At 35.3% G+C, this 22,808-nt stretch overlaps 1 protein-coding gene and 1 non-coding gene across 4 annotated transcripts in view; one reads left to right on the forward strand and one right to left on the reverse strand.

Moving 5' to 3' along the window:
• Smp_141290.1 (putative innexin) overlaps positions 1-22,808 on the reverse strand; it is a gene marked incomplete at both ends in the record, with an annotated part of 42,287 nt that overhangs the window by 9,611 nt on the left and 9,868 nt on the right. Inside the window, one exon of one of the 3 annotated variants that reach the window (XM_018793328.1) lies at positions 12,774-13,073. The exons of 1 other annotated variant lie outside the window; for it this stretch is intronic. In XM_018793328.1, the coding sequence (XP_018647855.1) occupies positions 12,774-13,073 (300 nt within the window). Of the gene's footprint in view, positions 1-12,773; positions 13,255-22,808 lie in introns of those variants that run through there. One more of the 3 variants, XM_018793330.1, reaches the window with a different exon arrangement.
• Smp_tRNA_00381_Pseudo_TTG.1.1 lies at positions 17,050-17,118 on the forward strand. The gene has a single exon. It is a non-coding gene (tRNA).

Raw genomic sequence — 22,808 nt, forward strand, 5'->3', positions numbered from 1 at the left:
TCTGTGTTGTTTTAGACATGTACACGAAGGTCACACATCGGTCTATAATAACAATAGGGTTGAAAATAATGACTCACAATTTAGTTCATACTTAGCATTGTAGGCTGAGTATGGTAGCGAAGGATTTCATTGAATTTTTCTCTAAATACAGTTATGGGAATCGTGTAGCTGTTGAGGATTTTTCCGATCGTCTTAACTTATTTACAGTTGTTTTATTCCTCTTATCATGTTTAATTGTGTCAACAAAACAATATTTTATGAGTTCGATCTCATGTTATATTCCGGTAAAGCCTACGGGCGATAATTTTAATGCTTATCTTACTGATTATTGTAGGGTACATGGTACAATTCCTCTGAGGCCAGATGAAAAATTACCGGTTACTCGTGAAGAATGGGATGAGTATGATCGCGTAAGACGTATAAGTGAGCTCGCAAATATTTTCTGATTTTTTAATTGTGTCAGTTTATAATATGTATGGTTCCTAATGCCAGAAAGCCACGTTGAAATCCTACACTGTTTTTGCATCGAAAAGATTTTCATGATGATGGGTTGGTTTTACACGTCGAGATTCCAGCTTTGCCGGCCATCCAAACGGGTGTTTATGTCTAACTTCAATCGATCCACGAAATACATCTAGCAGATAAACGATAAATGAAACAATATTTAGTTGATATTATGCTTGCATCTAAGCAATGGATGAGGTTAGATACTTCGCAAAAAAAAGACAAAAACTCGAATACTACTAAGTCTTTTTAGCAAACACTTTAACTGTACTAAGGAGATTATTATATACGCGAAACTTCCTTAGGAAGCATAGAATTATAATATACATGTAAATAATATTAACTAGGGTAGTTTCCAAACTATAATCACACATTTTGCCACAAGAGTCTAACGATCAAATAATAAAACTTGGTAGGTATAATCATATAGAACAGATGATTATTATATTATTAAGTTCAATGGTCCATGCTCTAAATTGTGGCTCATTTATTCAAGTCTGTGAAGAACTTTGCAAAACCAAGAGCATTCGCTCATCAAGGATTAGAATCTAATGTAAAACCATTAAAAATACAAAAGTACCTAAAAGTCAGTTCGTTATTATCGTAGAATCAATTCGTTCACATATATATCACTAATATGCTTGAAAAATAATGTTGAAGTCCTGAAATAATCAAAATATCATTAAGCTATTCTAAACACAGTAACTGACGTTTTTCAACTTCAGTTTAAAAAAATATGTATAGAATGGAAGCCTCAACTAAAGAATAAAGATCAGTGGACTCGATCTACGAAGATGACCGATATCTTGTTTTGATTGCGATACTAATGCGTTAAATTTGATGCTTCATGTATTTGTGGATAAATAATTCTGAAGATTAGCAAACTAAACAGAGACAACAACATACGTTTCCTTTGTACTCAGTCTTCAATCAGCTGGAATCAGTGCTCTGTAAAAACGAGGCACGTTATCATATTACTTGAATAATATTAAGTAGTTAGAAAACATAATGCAAAATTATCTCCTAGAGGTGGTGATACGAAGGAATATGTTTAACCAAATTAATTACAGATAAAAGTAATCGTAATGTTTCTGCTCACACTAGAAGTTTGACTGCTTTCAACCATTCTTTTGTTCTAGCTGAACTTTGAATAAACTTATTCTTTCTTTCGTTTTTGTATTTCTACATATTGTTCAACATCCGTCTTTTCATTCTTACATAGCTACTATAATATTAACCTTTCATCAAAACATTTTGTGAACTCTTTTTATACATTATGCATTGTAACAACCGTTTAACTGAGTTTTTCTAATAATTATTTTGATTATTATGATCCCCTCGCTTCCAAATATTCAACATTAGTTTATAATAACTGTGACACTACACAATTATTACGTTACTCAATTACCCGAAAAATTTTCATTGTTGTAGATCAAATATATATTGATGTACAGACATCATGGAAAACTAACTGGAAAGAATTTCGTTCTGTTCATTTGTTCTTTTGACTAAATGTCAAAATGGGAATTTTCAGAAAGATTTAACTAATTGATGCAACTTAGTAACCAGGTTCAGTTTTATTTATTTGGCTTTTACTCATAATTTTTATAGGGTATTGTGAAGATGAGATGGATTCAAAACTGAGACTCAATAGTTAGAATTTAGATTATTTCAATGTGAATTCACCACTACACAAAGTAGATCATTAGTAAAATTCAAATGTTCACAGAGATACTGTTAATCTCTATCGACAAGAGGGGACGAACCAATATTTTCTTGAGTTAAACACCCACTATATAAGACTCATTTAGTCCTAGACTATTTCTTACTCTGACCTTTTTTATTTCACTATCAGTCATGAAATTGCACTAATTGTATTAGGTTCCATTTTAGAAACGGATTATAATTGTTGGTTATATACACAGTTATCTGTTTTGATTATAACCCTCCTAAAACTGTGTGCAACAGTATAAGGACTTATTCCACAAATTCATCTATAGGTAATTACTTACTACAGATACCTCATTAGTTGAGAAGTATAAAGTGTTAGCCATCCAGATATTGTGGCAGTCCCAAACTAGTTTGACAATATCTAGGGCCCGTTTCCTTTAGGATCAAATGTATGAAGTTCGAATCTGGTGGTAATTATGTTTTCGTCTTGTCAATCCCTATTGATTCAATGACTGGGGTTTTTTCAAATTCAACCAGACTGATAATTTATTCTAAATTGTTGAATTAAACTGTTAAGCTATGGAAACAGATATTATCGTTTTTTCGAAAGCCTTCATCACACACATTCCATTTCCGAGGTCTAGAGTAATATACGGAGGAAATACGAGTACCAGTCGGATTTTTGTACTAATTTTAGTAAAGTCTAATTGGAGTTCGAGATATTTATGATAGGTGGTCGGAAGCAATTAGCAAGAAGTCCTGAAATTAGGTTTTGTGCTAGTTAACACTTATCATCAAGGTGTACCAACAATCTCCATGCGTGATGTTCAATCTCATCTCTAAGATCGTTAGGTTCAGTGGCATTAACATTCAGCTATTTGGCCCGTAACTGATCTGTGAAACTGAATTGGTTACAAAATTTATACCGTACTGTTAAGCCACTTAGTTTAAAGTTATAATGTGAATCGATCTACCGAATTCAGAAAGCACTAAGGGTGAAGGAACATAACATCGGCTTATACTCAATGATCCCGACCGTTGCTGCTACCTTCCCGACCGTTGCTGCTACCTTGACGTGGTGGTCGGGCTTGCCTATCGTGATGATCCAATCGAGCTATGCTGGCTGGAACAATCGTTCCTCAAGGTCTTACCATGCCAGACAGGTCGGTTGAAGAGCGGTGAGACTAAAAGCAGCAATCCCAAGGTCCGAAGGCGAAGTCGTACTGCTGACTGTACAGAGGTGTGAAAGCAGTAAGGTGTTTCCTTCAGACAACCAGCATGACAGCGATGCTGCCTTCCCACAAGGAGGGGTGGGGTTAGAAAAGGTCGACCCTAAAAATGCACACCTCGCCTTATCCCACGGATTTCCGTCTCCGGCGGTAAGGACTTTTGAAGAACGGAGCTAACACGTCAAAAATCCCCCACAAAAAGGCCGTGCGTGACCGGCCTCAAGCAGATGTCCCTTGGGCACTGCGGTCACGCTCCCAGGTCGTTAAGACCAACACTAATCCAACTTCTTTTTCAGGTCCCTCAAGAAATACCCTTCCACGGTGTGGGCAGCCGGGAAGTGATACTAGCCCTCATACCCTTAACTGCACACAAGACCAAGTTGGTCGCTTTCAAATCCTTCCTACACCTAATAACTCTGTTATCTCCTCGACTAACCCTTCCCACGTCCTTTTATCGCGTCGCACCGCTAGGGCAAACGATTCGAGTACACAGAACGTTATTCCTGGTCTCTTGAAACCACGCTCTAAACTACATATAGGAACTTTTAATGTCCGAACATTGTGCCAAATAGGACAACAGGCTTCCTTAGCTAGAACTCTAGAATCTTACACCATCGATGTGTGCTGCGTCTCCGAAACGCGCATACAAGATCCGAGTAGTGTCATTCATTTGACCGCACCTAATCAAAATAAAGTTTCATCTCGATACACGCTCCGTGTATCTGGAAGCCCTGACGCTGCTTCCCGTGGCCTCGCTGGAGTAGGTATAGCATTAAGTCCTAGGGCAGAACTAGCTCTTTTAGACTGGATCCCAGTAGACAGTCGTCTATGCGCTGTTCGACTAAACGGATCAGTAAGGACTCGGAAAGATAGGGAAATTCGTCGTTGCCTCTTCGTCGTCTCTGCCTACTCTCCCACTGACTGCAGCTCAGACGATATAAAAGATGAGTTCTACAGGAAACTTTCTGACCTTCTCCGAGAAGCTAGGCGTTCTGATGTAGTAATAGTAGCAGGTGACTTTAATGCTCAAGTAGGTAAACTAAGTGAAAGGGAAGGACACCTGGGTGGATCTTATGGTGTCATGGCGAAAAGAACAGATAATGGCGACCGTCTGTTGCAGCTATGCTCAGATAACCGCCTATTTCTTGCAAATACTAACTTTAAGCATAAGGAAAAACATCTTTTGACCTGGCGACCCCCGAATTCGTCCCAACGTTGGACCCAATTAGATCACATCGCTATCAGCCACCGATGGAGGGGCTCGATAGAAGACTGTCGCTCATTCTGGGGCACATGCTTAGATTCAGATCATGCTCTAGTGCGAGCACGTATTTGTCTGCGTCTTACTGGACGTAGGAAAGACACTGCAGGGAAGCCTCTAAGGGTTCTACTTAATGGTAGGCAAGCTAAGAATATATTTCAGGAACAACTAGAAAAACAGTTAGGCAGCCATGTAAGTTGTGTCCACCCCGAGGCAGCGTGGAATGACATCCGAAAAGCTGTGGAATCAGCAGTGATATCCGCTAATAAGGTAAACCATAACGTTAGGGAGAAACAATGGATCTCGGCAGCATCTACCGCACTGATAGATGCTCGTAAACTCATCCCACCTGGCTCTGAGCATAACGAAGAGCGGAGTCAACTTAAGCGCAGGCTTATAAGAAGTCTACGTAATGATCGTGAACAGTGGTGGGTAGCGAAAGCAAGAGAGATGGAAAAGGCAGCGGCAATAGGTAACAGTAGGCAGCTATTCAGACTCGTTAAAGAAACCGGTATTAGGAACCCGAATATCAGTGAAACCATCTCAGATAAAGATGGGCATATAATTCATTCTCAATCCAGGAGGTTGGATCGATGGGCAGAACACTTTAGGGATCAGTTCAACTGGCCTTCAGCCACACTTCAATTACCCACGATCCCCAGTCGTCCTGAATGGCAAATTGATGTAAGTCCTCCAACCCTCTGTGAGGTTGAAAAAGCTATAGGAAATCTGAAGCGAGGGAGAGCAGCAGGCCCTGACAGGTTGACCCCTGAGATTTTTAAGGATGGTGGTCCAGTACTAGTAGTGAGATTGACTGAGGTCTTAGGTAGAATCTGGGAACTGGACGTAATTCCATCTGACTGGTCCCAATCACTGATTGTGCCAGTTTATAAGAAAGGACAAAAGTCCTCTTGTGACAATCACAGAGGGATCAGTTTGACTAATATAGTGTCTAAAATATTAGCTTCAATAATACTAGGTCGCCTAACCAAAGCTCGTGAAGAGCAGACTAGAGAAAACCAAGCTGGTTTTCGACCTGGACGTGGTTGCATAGACCAGATATTCACCCTACGTCAGGTCCTAGAACATAGACACAAATTCAGACGTCCCACAATAGTAGTATTTCTTGACCTTAAGGCGGCATTTGACTCTGTTGATCGTGAGGTTCTATGGCAATGTTTGTCACTGAAAGGAGTACCAAAGAAGTACATTAACCTCATAAAGGCTCTCTACTCGAGCACAACTGGTCGAGTTAGAGCCTATGGCGAACTGTCATCAGAACTGATTACCACAAGTGGCGTTCGTCAGGGCTGTCCACTCTCCCCATTCTTGTTTAACTTTGTCATTGACTTACTTTTAGAGATAGCACTTTCATCAGCTAAACCTCCAGGAGTTGAACTTTTACCAGGAGACTCACTTGTCGACTTAGAATACGCCGACGACATAGTTTTACTCGGTGAAGACGCTGACAACATGCAGAGTCTTCTGACCACTATAAGCAACTATGCAGGCATGTTCGGAATGCGATTCTCTCCCTCGAAGTGCAAAATGTTACTTCAGGATTGGGTTGCATCGACACCTGAACTAATGATAGGGAGTGAAGTAGTTGAGCGTGTAGACCACTTCACTTATCTTGGAAGTCTCATCTGCCCTTGTGGTCTGGTATGTGACGAAATCTCAGCACGGATACAGAAGGCTCGTCTAGCTTTCGCCAACTTGCGTCATTTATGGCGTAGGCGAGATATCCGTCTAGCAACCAAAGGACGGGTTTACTGTGCAGCAGTTCGCTCCGTCCTACTCTATGGCAGTGAAACATGGCCAATAAGAGTAGAGGATATTCGTAGGCTACTAGTGTTCGATCATAGGTGTCTTCGAAGCATTGCTCGTATATCCTGGGACCACCGGGTAAGTAATGCAGTTGTTAGGAAACGAGTACTAGGTAGGGATGGCAAATCGATTGATGAAGTAGTGAAACTTCATCAGTTGAGATGGCTGGGACATGTGTTACGTATGCCCGACCACCGACTGCCCCGACGTGCAATGTTTCATGGTGTAGGAGTAGGTTGGAAGAAAGCTAGGGGTGGCCAGACCAAAACATGGCACAAATCAATGAAGTCACTGACAAGTGGACTGGGCCATGTTGGTAGGTGTAGACTACCTGGTTGGGATTCGCGAGATGACAGCAACCGATGGTTAGAGACCTTGAATGACATGGCTCAAAATCGTTTGCAATGGCGAAGATGCATCCACTCTTTGTGTTCTACCAAATTCTAATCTTCTGAATTCCTCATGTCTTTATCTTTTTCTCTTTCCAAATTTATTTCACTGTACTATACTCCTTCAATAATTTCTTGAAACCCCTAATCTTTTGGATTTCTGATTATACTCCTACTACTTCTACCACTATGGGATTTGAATCGACAACTGCATCTCTGTGCTAATGTGGTATGGCAACTCGAACTGATGTACGTACGTACGAAGTTCTACGTTGTGACTGACTGACTGACTGATACTCAATGATTAGTGATCATGAAGGAGACTTTGTGTTTAAAGCACTCCGCTTCCCACTGTCTCATGTCTCAGGTTCGAATCCCGCTACTCCTAATTCGGTTTGGACAACCAGGTATTATCTCAAGCACCTTAAGTTGTCTACGCGAATCTACTTTTGGTAAATGAGGTCAAAGAATAGACTACAAAGAAAGAAACTAACGATGTATAGTACAAAAACATTTAAACCGATCAGAAATACGTTACGTACAATCTTTCAGCTTCCCTTATTTCCATAAACGTCGGCTACAAAATTGCCAATAATGAGTCATTTACAGTTGACCTTCCTCACATTAAATCTAACAAATATGTTTAATCCTAAACAGAAATCAGCCGACGCTAAAACGTACATAAAGCTCTTGACAAGAACTGGTTATTAAAAGCTTCATATTGATTCAATTAGTCACTAATTTTAACAATTTTCTAATATGCTTTAATTTGTCATTTTAAATTAACGATTAGCACCTAGCTTGATAGGAGAAGGGAATACTAGTGTGAGTAAACTGATTTCCTGACTCCTTTATCAGGCACAGATTCACGTACTTGGCTTCAAACCGTACTCCAAATATGAGAGATAATGATACTATCCCGTTGCCTAAATGGAGGCGGGATTTTAATTTGGGACATAGTGCTTGAGATTTCAACGCTTTAGCTACAGAGCCAGCCCTCTACTAGAGTGTGTAACACATAGGGAAACACAAAAATACATCATTTTAAAACTTGGTATGAATGTATATCGACACTAGTTGTCATTGCTCAACACCAGCACAGTAATTAATAACTAATTACAGAAACCACATAGGAACAGGGAATCAAACCAAGATACGTTAAGCATGGTGCTGGCAATAATAATGACAGTAAGTATTGTGTTCATAAATTTCACCATTGGTGTCTTTTTTTGTCAGAAATTATTTTACTTTTACCACCATGCTATATTCTCATTATTTAAGTTAAAATACATTCGATATGTATTTCTACAATTTAGCTGTAATATTATATAGTGTTTGTATGAAATGATAACTAGTTTATACGTAATAGGCCATATCATTCTAACTACAATACAATACCTTAGCATGTGTACATGGTGTTCTACTAAGCTTGCTTACCAATCCATTCGTAGCTACATGACTACGTTTTAGATAAATCTGGGAATTTCTGTTTTATGAACTTCATTTAGTACTATCACTTATTCCGAACTATCCGTATTATCCTTGAGAGAAATAAAATAATTATTCAGTCTAATTTTTAATGGTTTGGGTCATCCTGTTGTTACTATTTCTCACTAAATTTTGATCAATCGTAAGCTGATAGATTCTACATAGCCATAAGATCTCAAGTTTCTATACTTTTGAAGAAAAAGGTACTGGGTTCAAACACTGGAGTGAACTCTAGGATGGGGTTACATCAAGCTGACGAGTCCCAAATAAGGCGAAACCGGCGTCCAAGGTTACACTGCTAGCTAAATTCCATCTAGTCCATAAAAATCAAGTTATCTTTCGTTTTTGTTGATTGAGCTGTATAAGACAATGACGACATATACATACATACATACATGCTTAAGGAATTGATCGGGAAATAATAAAATTAACAGAACATTATATGAACGATAGTAACTATACGTTACCATTGAGATTCCTGACAAAAGTACCAGTTAGTCGGTTATAAAGAGGTTGGGACCCGGCACACATATACATCTAAGTTTTTACATTACATTATGAATGAAATGAAATCACCAAGAGGAACACATTAACACAAAAATTAAGATATAATCTAGACAAGAAATTGGATTCAAGAGTTGGAACCATAAGTAATTTAGTGGTTAAACCACTCGTTTTTCAACTAACACATCGAACGTTTGAATCTTGTTTCATCTGTTTTGGTTTAAGTAGTTAGGTAACATGGTTAACCTCTCCACACAAAAATTGAAACTGAAAGCTAAGTAGATAGGTGAGGTTATCTGTAACGTCTTTAACACACGAAAAATGTTTTATCGTTAAGACTTTCTCCAGTTTTCTACTTATTCCTTGTGTGGGTGCTGCACATTAGGATGCGATTTTTATTTGAGGTTTCCCTACAGACACAGTCACGGATGACTACAGCTATTTAAAGTGAAATATTTGGTGAAAATTACACTCCAATATCCAGCACTAATCGCAATAACCAGTGGAGTTCAACCAGGTCTGTTGAGAGATATCAACTCACTGAGGACATTGGTGAATGGTTGCTCAATTTTGTGGATTGGTTGAAGTGAGACATTAACACCATTGGATGCCGACTCAGTGGCCTATTAGTTAAGCGCTCTGGCATGAGACTGGTAGGTCCTGGGTCGGGATCGTGGATGCGCACTGCTGTGGAGTCCCACGATAGGACGAAACGGCCGTCAAGTGCTTCCAGGTTTTCCATGGTGGTCTAGCTTCAATCGACTCATGATCTCAACTATATAAAATTACTAAAATCTCCACAAAACCCCCTTCTGAAAATGAAAATGGTCAAAAGTTCTAAGCAAAGCATGCTTATTAAAAATCGAAAACATTGGGAATAATCTCAGCTCAATTTCTACATTACACTGATAATTAGATAGATGAGGGATGTCCATTGTTAACAACTATCAGTTAATTCTAAAATGTATTGTATACACCAAAAACTGTTTTCTTTTTGGTTATAAAAGAAAATTGTTAGTAGTTAATCAGAAAGGTCAAGGATCTAGTTTTTGTATTCGTCAACTACTGTGTTATGTTTTCATCAGTAAAATGATAAATAATGTTTACGAAGAGATTTAAAAACGTGTAAGAATAGGGCGTTTATATAACTAATCACGTAAACATACTAGTTAGTATAGTGATGTGGTTAATGGTTAAGTTCTTTAGTTTTCAATCAGCAGGTTACAAGTTCGAACTCCACTTAGCCTACTTAGGTTTGACCAATTGGGTATCATAAAACACTTATACTTGGTAAATAAGCTGAAAAGTTATTGTTGTACCTACCTTATTTTAGATATGTTTAATTACCTAATTTAAAGACATTATTGTATCGAAACAGTTCATTAAATAATCATATATACACTCCATTGAAACAGAAAATGATGAATATGCAAAATAGGTACTGGTTAAATAAAATCAAACTACTTGAATGATACAATATGAATAATTACTCAAAAGTATAACTTTTTTTACTTGGCTAAAGCAAACAAACGAACAAATCAAACAATGTTATGTAAATTTCTTCGAAATTGGAAGTTGGTGTTCAATGATTGAAACCATTGAATCATGATATTTAAATTATGATCTTTATTCAGTGTTAAACAATTGGCTAGTTTAGTTAGCTAAAGTACAGTAAGTTTTGGTCAATAATGATATATATACATCGTTTACTAGTTATTTATAAAATTGGGTCGATCAATTGGAAGTGTAGGACTTGGATAGTTGTATACTTCATTTGGTTAAATGTTTGTACGCGGGTTATTAAATTTTATGTCTGATGTGAGCTAGTTACTCATTAATGTCATTGAAGGATAGTGGCACAATATCGGAAATTGGTTGAAGTTAGAAACGTAAACCATTGGATGCAGACAATTATTATTATTTAAACATATAAACATTGGTGCAAGAGGGCACCAAATAGATATGCACCATATAAATCATTCGATTTGAGTGAGGGCTGGGATACTGCCCTGGCGCCCAAACCGAAACAAGTGGGTGGAGCCTTTGAACTAAAAGTCTAATCCACAGCACAGTGGAGCAACGTAAGGAGATGCAGTCCCATGGTAGCCGGTGACCAGTAATTGGTTCATACCCCATTTGTTACCTCAGGATACTGGAGCCTATGTGCATCATTGGATTGGAATTAGGGTTTTCTAACTCCTCTAGGTGGATCCTCCATATCCACCAACTCGGTTAAAGTGCCGGACATTTTCTTTTCGTCCCTCTCAGTTTCGTCAACAACAAACCCACCGCGAGAGGGCAGTGAGTAGGACTTCCCTGGCAGCGGTTGTATGCACATGGCTATGTGAGAACATTTCGAGAGGAAGAGCTGACTCTCCCTACCCTCAACCGTAGCAGGACATTTGGGGGAAGACAATAGTCTGGAAGTTAAGGGCTATCCATGTGATCTGAAAGTTCAGGATTACATTCCCCATAAGGTTATGGATGAACGCTCTTCCTGGGTCCTACACTAGGACGAAACAGCTGCTCAGTATCTCATGGTTTTCAATCATAGTTTAACTGATATGAGTCCGTGATATGAACTATGAATTCATCTAGAGAACGATTAGAAATCGGATGATACCGAGTTGATGTTTTGTTTAGGTATGTGACTGGTCAACAACACTTCTCTATGACTACTGAGTTTGTAGCTAGGAGTCTAGATTTTACAACGTCAGTCAATTCGTGATATTGTGCATTTCATATTGTGTATTATTGGTTAGCTACTGCTAAAATTGTACAGTTAATCATAGCCAACGTAGATCCTGGGACACATATGCGTTAGTTCAAGTTGCCACACCACATCAGGATGACGAGATGAAATGAACAAGTTTAAATAATTGTAGTAGTAATGATAATGAGAGAAACTAAGTTAAGGCTATGGTTCAAGAATATAGAATTAAAAGATTTATACGAAAAATTATTGGAACTAACCTACCATCCTTCCTACTGAAGACTAAGTTTTAAACAACTAGGTTACAAGAGTTTTGATCATTCAACAAGTGAATTAAGAGATTTTCAATGAAAAACACATATTGATAATGATAGGTTCAATTAATAAGTCCCAAATAGAAAGAAATACATGTACTGATTCCTATTTCTAGCAATCACAAGATGCAACCAAAAACTGTTAAGTAATTAACACCCATAAAACGCTGTTAAAGACTGTGTGATTGGACCACTATACTAACAACTACTTCAAAGTTGAAATTTCTAGTATATTAGTCTGTTAATTCAGTAAACAAATTGTAACTGAGAACTATCAGTCAAAGTCAACCATCGTTCTTATCGTCTTGTTGAAATCCTAAACTATTCACTCACTAGTCACAGTATTAGATTAGATAATTGTGATCATATTCCACAGCCCTACAGCAGAAAATAGCCACTTTTCTCCTTGATATTCATGTGAGTAATAATACATAGAGAGCGTAGATGGATATTCTGATAAATCATAACCTATGAAGTTAACCAAGTTGAAACTAATATATTTATTCATCAATATCAACTAATAGTTTGAATTACATTACGGATTAATGGATCTATGAACTTAATGACTAGGTGATGTGTTCTTTTTAATTCTCGAATAGTATGAACAGAATCTTGTTCGGGGTCTCACCCTCCCCGATTTTAAATGTTCCTCAAATTAATGTTATTCTGGGATTAAAATATGATTGCCAAAAAGCAATTGTTTAGAGAAATTAATGAAATGGGGAAGTTTAGTTTATTTCATCATTTATTTACAGATGAAATTTACGAAAAGGAAAACTGTTAAACCATGGTTATTAAATTACTCACTAACTGTTTTTTATTCATACGTATTCAGGAAAAAAAATATAGTTATCACAATAAAGTTGAACGTACTTATACGCCTTAATTGATCATATTGTTCCCATTCTTTCGGTGTGCTTGGCATCGGTTCATCAGGTCTCAATGGAATAGTTCCATGAACCCAACAGTAATCAGTTAAATATGAATTATAATTTTCACCAGTCGGTTTAACAGGAATATAACATGAGATTGAATTTAGAAAATATTGTTTGGCCGATACAATTATACAAGCGATCAAGAATAAAACTACCGTAAATAAGCTCAATCGATCTGAGAAATCTTCAACTGCAACACGATTAGCATAGTTGAATTTTGCGAAAAGTTCAATGAAATCTTTAGCCACCATAGTTTTTCGGTAGTAACAGTAGGATTAATTGTTGTATTTAGCTTTTCATAAAATAATTACAACGGTAATAATGATAATAATTGTTGCCTGCCCTCACACAAACAGACAACACAATGCTTACAACTAAATGAAATGACAATGTCTACTATTACTACCACTACTATTATTACTTAGGTCAATGAATTGGTAGTTATATACGAAAACAGTTTGATTTGTGTGCCTGTATCCTGTGTATTATTTGATGACCCTGTATATTAGATCACATCTATGTATGTATGTGTTTGTCAATATATCATAGCAAATAAGTGATGAAGATCATTGCAACAAAGTCAACTTTACAACGAGATTGGTTTATTGGATGGTTTGTTGTGTTTGTGTCCATATGAGTAAAAATCAAACAACATCCATTTAAAACACATCACATTCATCCAATTATAATGGAATAAAGGAGATTTAGTGTTGAAATATTATCTGTTTTCATACCCATCTAATCCATCAACATGCGATAACAATTACAACTATCGCTATGGTCGATATTTGATTAATCTCAGTCAGAATATGTATACCATGACAAAATGTCTCACTATTGACCATTGGTTAGAGGTTTTATTAATTTTGGGTCGTAGATAACGGTGAAATCTAGGATATATGTTTTGTATACTCTGGACATGTTAACTGTATGTAACGGTGTTCCAATGTATTGGTTTTCACTGTTAGCCACGGTTAAAGTTTGATAATAGATGTCAATAGGTTTGATTATTTATTTTTATGTAGATAATACGAAAAAGTCAGATTGAAGTGATCGTAATGGGATAAGGATGCATTTTAATTTTTCTTTTAAAACACACTACTTTTCTCTGTTTAGTATATATTACATTGTGAACTCATCGAATGTTATGTTCTACTCAATCTGTTATATTAGTTAGGATTCATTCATGGTTGTGCAATGCATAATTGTTCCATAGATTCAAATTTTAGCTTTTCTACACTTGATATGTTAGAGTAAATCTTTTACCAAGTACAAATCGTAATGTTGGGTAGTTAGAGGCAATAGGAAGCCATATACCTAGATTTCATGCTAGCGGACATTTCCTCAGCAAGAAGTATTTGCAGCCTTGAGGGAATTGTTACTCTCTATGGAATTCGAACCCACATTAGTCAGAATTGAAGTCAGCAACGTTGTCACTGGACTATTTGAGTTATCACTAGTCGTTTGTAGGACTGAGGTATTTACAGTAATTGGTGTGTTTGTAGTAAACGACATGATTTTTATTTAGTCAAAACGTAGTGTATAAAGAATATTGACTCATTCAGACTAGAGTACAGCTTGATTGATAGGATATAATTAACGGTAAAGACTAGATAGTCGTGAAGTTGTTTACAGTTTAGTGATCAGTCAGTGCAAGTGTAGGTTCATATTATACAGGTTTATTACTAATGAAACTACTTTCTTCCTACTGAAATTACGTCAGTCAGTCATAAGAAGTATGCATCAGTTCAATATACTACACCATATCAGCAAAACAGTATGAAATTATTAAGATAAATGTCAGAGTAAAAACAGTAATGAGTCAGAGGTCGTAAAAAACATCGGATATGGACGATGTCATTCGAGAAGAAAGAATGGATTTACAAAACGAAAAGTGTGAGTCAATGCATCTGTGCCATAAACCATATCACCAAATATCTTTAACTATCAGTTACGATAATCGTATGAACCTGTGTCATGTAGTGTAGTGAACAAAAAACGGGTTGGGGACAATCGAATGTATTTAAGCACAAACTACAGACTATCTCACTAAATTCTGATAACCATACAATCAACAGTTAACTTGCAAAATCACAGCCAATTGTCTCAATCTTCACTGTTCCTTCTGTAAATATCAATCCATCTTCTCTAATTTGATTGTTTATGTATTTTCCTACCAATTGCGCTTCATTTCAGTTTTTTCCTTATCGATCTTCTGCACAAATACATTCTATGTCTGACCATCACCATATACCACTAATGAGGATATAAGTAGACCATACCACAGTAGTGTGAACTAACTAATTCAAATCTATCCAATAGTCAAGGATTTTAATCGTTTAAAGATCCCCATCATATTAAAAGACTAATATTTGAACGAAGAATATTCTTTTCGATAAATTCTCTTCAGGTTCTACAGTTATATATCCAAATTAATAATCCAAAAAAATGGCCAGGTAAAAGGCAAAGTACATCGTTTACAGTATGTAAATTTAGGATTGTCAAACCAAATAGGATGAAACTGTTAATGTTGATATGACATATATATATATATATATATATATATATATATATATATTAAGTGAACATTTAAGATCCATAATCAGAATAAGGAGGGATCAGTGCGAAGTGAATGAATCATGTATAGGGGGGGACTAGTAATGATGTTTAACCAATAATAATAATATGGTAAGCAGAGATGGATTGAGGCAATACGCACAGTATGCACATATGCCAATTAGAGACTGACCAGTTGCAGTCCTAACAAATCGATGGGAAGATTCAAACAAACAATACCGAATGAATTTAATAATAATAATAATAAAATACAAAGATTTGTGAATAAAGATAAGAGAGACAATTACATTTGACTACGAAAGGTCGTAAGTACATAGTCAAATAGGTCATCCAATAGCTAAGATTACTGTTGATTAATTGGCCTTATTACGTCTTACTAATTTTTCACACAATTTAATCTTCCACTTGATCGAATTGTATTTGCACTATCATACCTCTCTCACCCTATCTGACCCATATTTATATTCTGATCACAGATCTTAAATTTTCACTTTACGTATATACAGATTCAAGTTAACATTCTATATGAGTCATATCAACATTAACAGTTTTATTCTTTTTCGTTTGACATTCCTAAATTTACATGCTTTAAATGATGTAATTTGCCTTTCACTTGGCCATTTTTTCGGATTATTAATTTGGATATTATACCGGTGGACCCTGAAGAGAATTTATCGAAAAGAATAATATTATTCGTTCAAATATTAGTCAAGGATTTCATGAACTGATAAAGTGTTTTAGTTTTTCATCTCCTAGCTTCCTTCCCATCTACTCTTACACAGGTAAGGATCACAAGTAATACATGTTCTAGCCATTTTAGTCAATAAAAATTCACTAACTCATCAACCTATTTTCTACCTCAATATAGCCTACTAGATGATCCCAACATAGACAGTGGATTACAGTTGAGATTTATAACTAACTGCACATTGCTGAAGAATCCCATAATAGGACGAAACGGTCGTCCAGTGTTTCCAGGTCTTTCCTGGTGATCTAGCTTTAATTGACTCACGCTTTCAACTATGAAAATACTAAATCTCCACAAAAACCCCTTCTGATAAATGGTTGAAAATCTCGATGTTTTAACCAGTAACTATAAATGTCGTTTCATGACATCAAAAATGTGATACTCATTATTATTATTATTATTATTATTATTATTATAGCAAACACTAATGATACGTCAATTAAATTTATTATTGAAATCGATAATTGTTGAGTTAAATGATTTTCAGAGAAAGATAAACCATTGTAAATAAATCAATAAATGAGTTCTCAACTCTCTATGGTGATATGTATCATTAAACGAAACCAAATCATCTTGATAGCATTATTATTATTATTACTGTTCTGATAATTAATTTCGTGTTCATTTATAAGAAAAAAAAATCGTGAATCCATTCATCATATGTTTTTATTTATCTCTATTGACAAGTTATCTAATTAATTATATGTGCATTAATACGTATATATCTGTATAATCAAAGAGAGAGAGAAAGAAAACAAACCTAAATGATCGATTGTTTGTTTGCTTTTAAAAAAATTAAGAATTCTAAATTCACTTAGTATTGTTTGTTTGAATCTTCCCATTAATGTTTAGGACTGCAACTGGTCAGTCTCTTATTGGCATATGTGCCTCGATATAGCCTAGTGGATAATGCGATGGTGTTTGAAGCGAAAGGTACTGGGTTCGAGTCCCAGAGTGAACATCAACTCTGAGATGTAAGTACATCCATCTGACGAGTCCCGAATAGGACGAAGTGACGCGCGTCCTGGATTCCACTGCTAGCCACTATCCATCTTTGCTTACAATTAAGAATTCTGTTTTTTTTCTTTTTTCAAATGATTTAAACTAAATTAAAGGTTCCCGTTGTGAAAATTAGAACAACACATGTAAGCGAACTATTGTTTTCAATTAGATCACCATCAGGCTTTTTACTCTAATATACATGAATATTTATACGAAAAGTTTTAGACCAATCAAGGCTATCTGAGTCAATAATCACAATGAAATAGAATATGTCACCAAGCCTAATACGTAAAAGTACAAGTTGATAGTGGGAAGACAGGTGTACTGATAGTAGTAGTAAGAATATTAAATTGCGATAACAAAAGTCTTATCAATAGTTAAACATAGGAAATAGGAGGTCAAACGTGGATAAATAGACTAGAATAGTAATCACAAAACATTTAAATCATTACGTTATAAGAAGTACGTAAGTAATTAGATAGTGAAGAATACTAACTCGAAGAGGTAGAAAATTACAAACAAATGATAACAAATAAGCAAAGATGGATAATGGCTAGCAGTGGAATTCAGGACGCACGTTTCGTCCTATTCCATTCTCGTCAGCTGGATGTACCTGCATCTCAGAGTTGATGTTCACTCTGGGACTCCAACTCAGTACCGTTCGCTTCAAACGCCATCACGTTATCCACTCAGCTAATGAGTCCTGATAGCCACTTGCTTGTGCAATGGGGTGAAGTTTGAATTCACTTGGTATTGTTTGTTTGAATCTTACCATTGATGGATTCCACTGCTAGCCACTATCCATCCTTGCTTACAATGCTTGTGAAATAAGGCTATATCGAGGCAATACACAGACTATGCACATATGCCAATTAGAGATTGACCAGTTGCAGTCCTAAACATCAATGGGAAGATTCAAACAAACAATACCAAGTGAATTTAAATGATAACAAAATTAAAAATATAATTGATTAGTCTAAAAATTTTCGTATAAATATTCATGTATATCAGAGTAAAAAGGCCTGATGACGATCTAATTAAACTAAATTACACACAACAAGAGAAGAAAGGTGTAAAGTAAAAAAACTCAGAAAAAGAAAGGAAAACTTAAATTATCTTTATGTAAAAAAAGATTCTCGTCCTTAATTAACCTGCCTGTTCATTACAACAGTAATACTACTACTTTTAATAATAATAATAAGAATATTAATGAAATAAGATCATTTCTATACAGAATTTACTAGTGTGTTAGTTACCCAAAAAGTTGTTAATAGTACTATTCTTCTGAATGGTATTTTTATCCAGGTAAAAAACATGAAAAAAACCAAAAACAGATTAATTAAAAGAAATATTAGTTAAATATATATTATACTCTTATTGAATAACATGTAATTCAATAAGTAGGTAACTAAGTAGAATTAGTTGATACCTTAATAAAGAAGAGAGATGTCCCTATTTTAACCTTAAAATGAATAAAATCTAATGAATGCATTTTTATTCATTTATTTTTAAATAAAAGAAAAAAATTTAAACATTGATTGACCTTGTAAGCAATGATGTATAGTGGCTAGCAGTGGAATCCAGGACGCGCGTCACTTCGTCCTATTCGGGACTCGTCAGATGGATGTACTTACATCTCAGAGTTGATGCTCACTCTGGGACTCTGGGCCCTAACATAAATAGAATAGATTGACTATAAAAAGTACCTGAAATATACAGGATAATGTTCTGTATAAGTAGGAAAGAGAATTAAGTCGGTGATATCATTTAAAAACTATGATATGTAGTGTGATATAGAAATACTATTTAAAAATGATAAAAAAGCAAACAAACAGTAGTGTATGGACAGTATGTACATATGCCAATAAGAGAGAGACTGATCAATCGCAGTCCTAAACATCGATGGGAAGATTGAAACAAATAACATTAAGTGTATTTAAACTTCACCCCATCGCACAAGCAAGTGGCTATCAGGACTCATTAGCTGAGTGGATAACGTGATGGCGTTTGAAGCGAACGGTACTGAGTTGGAGTCCCAGAGTGAACTTCAACTCTGAGATGCAGGTACATCCAGTTGACGATTCCCAAATAGGACGAAACGTGCGTCCTGGATTTCACTGCTAGCCACTATCCATCTTTGGTTATAAACAACTATTTGGCATAGATACAAACATTTAAATAAGAAATTCTTTCAAAAACTTGTTATTTTTTCTTTAGAGATTGCATTAATTTTATCTAATTTCGGATTTGACGAGACAAAAGCTGTTTATATACAACTATTATGTTTAACATTAAATAAAATCGTATTTATGTAAACGTTTTATCTTTGAATCACATTACTTAGTTGCGGTGATTAGTATTTGTGGTTTTCAATATAATGATAATACACTGGGATAGTGCTGGTACCACCTGACACCAATCAACAAACTTTGAAGGAGCTGGTACTATCCGGTGGGTTAGAATCTATATCATACTGCTTCATAGCATGAGATGTTGTCTCTGAGCTATTAGGACTTCAACTGTCCTCTTGTAGGATGGATGTACTTACAGTTGATTGATTGCTCAGTAGTGACCAATGTCATGTTTATCTAGTCCACCTAATATCTCAACATAGTGCACACGAGGTCAGTTCACTCAGACTAGTGACCAAGTTACAACATGATCGATAGAAATCGATTAACACTAAAGGGATAAACAAATATGACATTACTCAATACTCAATGACCAATCAATTGTGAATCAAGTTATGTGGCAGCAGATCTATTTGATTGTGTACATTGATCAGTCATGACTTACCTGCATTAGATACATCAGCTGGTGACAGTAAGTCATCCTAGAGAATGATGAAATAGTCACTAAAAATATTCTGATATATGGCTACGATTAATCAGTCCTACAAGAGTTCAGCTACCTGGGCCTGCACAGCATACTGATAAAATTTTCGACTGTAATGCAGACTGAGGTGTGTTCAAATTATACCGGGAGCATCGATTCCTTTGGATATCTTGTTAACAGATGTAAGATAGAATGAAACTTGGGTGTAGATCATCATAATGTTTACCTCTAACATACCCTAATATTAAATCATGATATTATCTACTTTTTAAGTACTGAAAGATCTTAGATATAGAACAGTAATTAGATTATTGACCTTAAACGATGAATTCTGTAATTATAAAACAACTGGTATTACAGTAAATTATCAACTGTTTAAGGCACACACACAACATCAATATTTAAAACTACATAAATATCAAAAGTAAATGTCAATCAGGTAACTTTATCAAATTATCTAAAACATACGGTGGAGTTGTTCAAGCTGACTTTATGAAATTTCCTTGATCGTGTGATTGTTGAGATTGTTGAATTTCATAGCTCCCATCTCAAACCGACCTCAGTTACGTAACTAATGGAGACCGGTCGAACTGGATGGCTGTTTTATTCTAGTTTGAAACTCTTCAGTAGTGCGAATTAATAACTTTATCAGCAGTTCAGATATCAGATATCACATAAAGCGCTTTATATTCAAACGACTAATTTGACAAACAACGATTTTCATCTCCAAATTCAATCAATTCACTATATTACGTAAATACCGTCCAATGTCATTGGTGGGTAAATGTCTCACACTAGATGTGTTTCAACTCCATTCATAAAAACTTCTCACTAGAATTGTGAGTAATTACTCTTGAAAATTAGTCATTAGTGAGGATATGATTATTACTAATATAAGGGGTTTGTGGAGATTGTTCAGTTTTATAGTTTTTAGTTCCCTTTCAACAATTTGATGACAGGATTCAATTTTGAAGACGATAACGAATATCGAAAATGATCAACAGCAAGAAAGATTAATTGTCTTCATCAGTGAAAAAAACATTAACATAAAGTTAGACAGAAATGGTTATGTTTTCTAGATTAATTAATTATCAGGTTCGTCTGGTAGTCGTAATAAAAGAAACTGAATATTTAATCCAAGCACATTATATAAATACAAAGTACATCATACTAACAGTTTACCATGTTTAAATTCCTTCAGTAGCTCAAAACCAAGTGAATAACACCGTAGTTCGAGGTACATAATTTACCTATAGACACTACAAAAAAGCACCAGGATAAATATCACTTCGTGTTAATTGCTAGTAGTCTATAGTTTAATTATGGTATAGGAACAAAATACGTAATTTCATGAGGAAATTCAATTAAGCAACCCAATGAAATTAATTTGGATTAATTTGTACTCTTACTAAAAGTATTATTCATTAACGAAATTCGATGGGGCTTACATAATTCATTTCAAAGAAGGAAGGATATCTTATTCAATGTAATCATCAAAAGGATTGTCTCAAGATTATTCAAACTTCTTACACGTTTTTAAAAGTAAACAGTAGTTTTTTAGTGAATTTATCAAAATTTGGAATCTATGAAGACGAATTTAGAAGGAATAAATTTAATACATGTATAGCGTAATAATCAACTGTTGTCTAGATACAATTCTTAAGAAATGTATATGACTTCCTTTGGATAGAACAAGGACAAGAAAATTCAGAGAGTATACAAGAATTCATCATTCTATTTTCAAACTTTTTATAAATTGGAAACAGTTTGAATTTACAATGAGTGATTATGTCAAAAATAAAAGTTTGACACAATTTAGTTAGTTAATCAGTTATCGAATTTAAGACCGTTATTTCTGATGAATTACATGAAGAACTCAACTAGTAGTAAAGTCGATGAGAATCCACATTGTTATACTATCTATCTGTATATATATCTTGTTACTGAAGTTCAACATAACACCCAAATCACCACTTGATAAATACGAAATAAATGTTGAAGTTATTTTGCCATGTACTAGTAATAAGGCATATCGATTGAGAGATGAGACAGCTCTGGAGTTCCCACTGGATTACTACTAGCCGACTTCCTTTTGATGCTTCAAAAACTTAACAGTTGATAAACTAACTTTATTTAAGAGGTATATTAATAAAACAGTGATTATAAGTAGTGAGGAGTATGATATCCGAAAAATCTTCAGGTTTTTTAAAATAATTATATAGTAGATATCACGGACTAAACTTAGTTGGATAACCTCTGAAAACCAGAAAGCACTAGAAAGCTGTTTCATCCTAGTATAGAACTTCTGGTCAGTGCACATTAACGACCCCACTAGGCACCGAACTCAGAACCTTCAGGGCTCACAGCGGGTGGTTAATCTTCACATTACTGAGCCAGAATATAATGGTTCATACATCTAACTGAATACTTGTCAACTAATACTTTAGCTAATGAAAGTGAAATAAGAAAGTGCATAAGAAAAATCAGTCAGAAAAACTGACATTAATTTATTTTGGATCAAATTGATAAAATATTTTTATGTGGAAGATCTAACTATGCTAAAGTTAGAGAGGTGAGATCAAAAATAATTATATTCATGACAAGAATTAAGGATTATATTGGCTAAAGACAGAATCTATGCAAAATTCACTTATTAAAGGAAAGTTAATCGATTGATAGAAAAGAACATTTTTAGCTGAAGTATGTCTAGCTTTACTTATTATTATATTATTTTCAGAAGGGGGGTTTTTGTGGAGATTTTAGTAATTTTATATAGTTGACATCATGAGTCAATTGAAGCTAGACCACCAT

This window comes from Schistosoma mansoni, chromosome 1 (assembly GCF_000237925.1).
Source record: "Schistosoma mansoni strain Puerto Rico chromosome 1, complete genome".
Classification (NCBI taxonomy): Eukaryota; Metazoa; Platyhelminthes; class Trematoda; order Strigeidida; family Schistosomatidae; genus Schistosoma; species Schistosoma mansoni.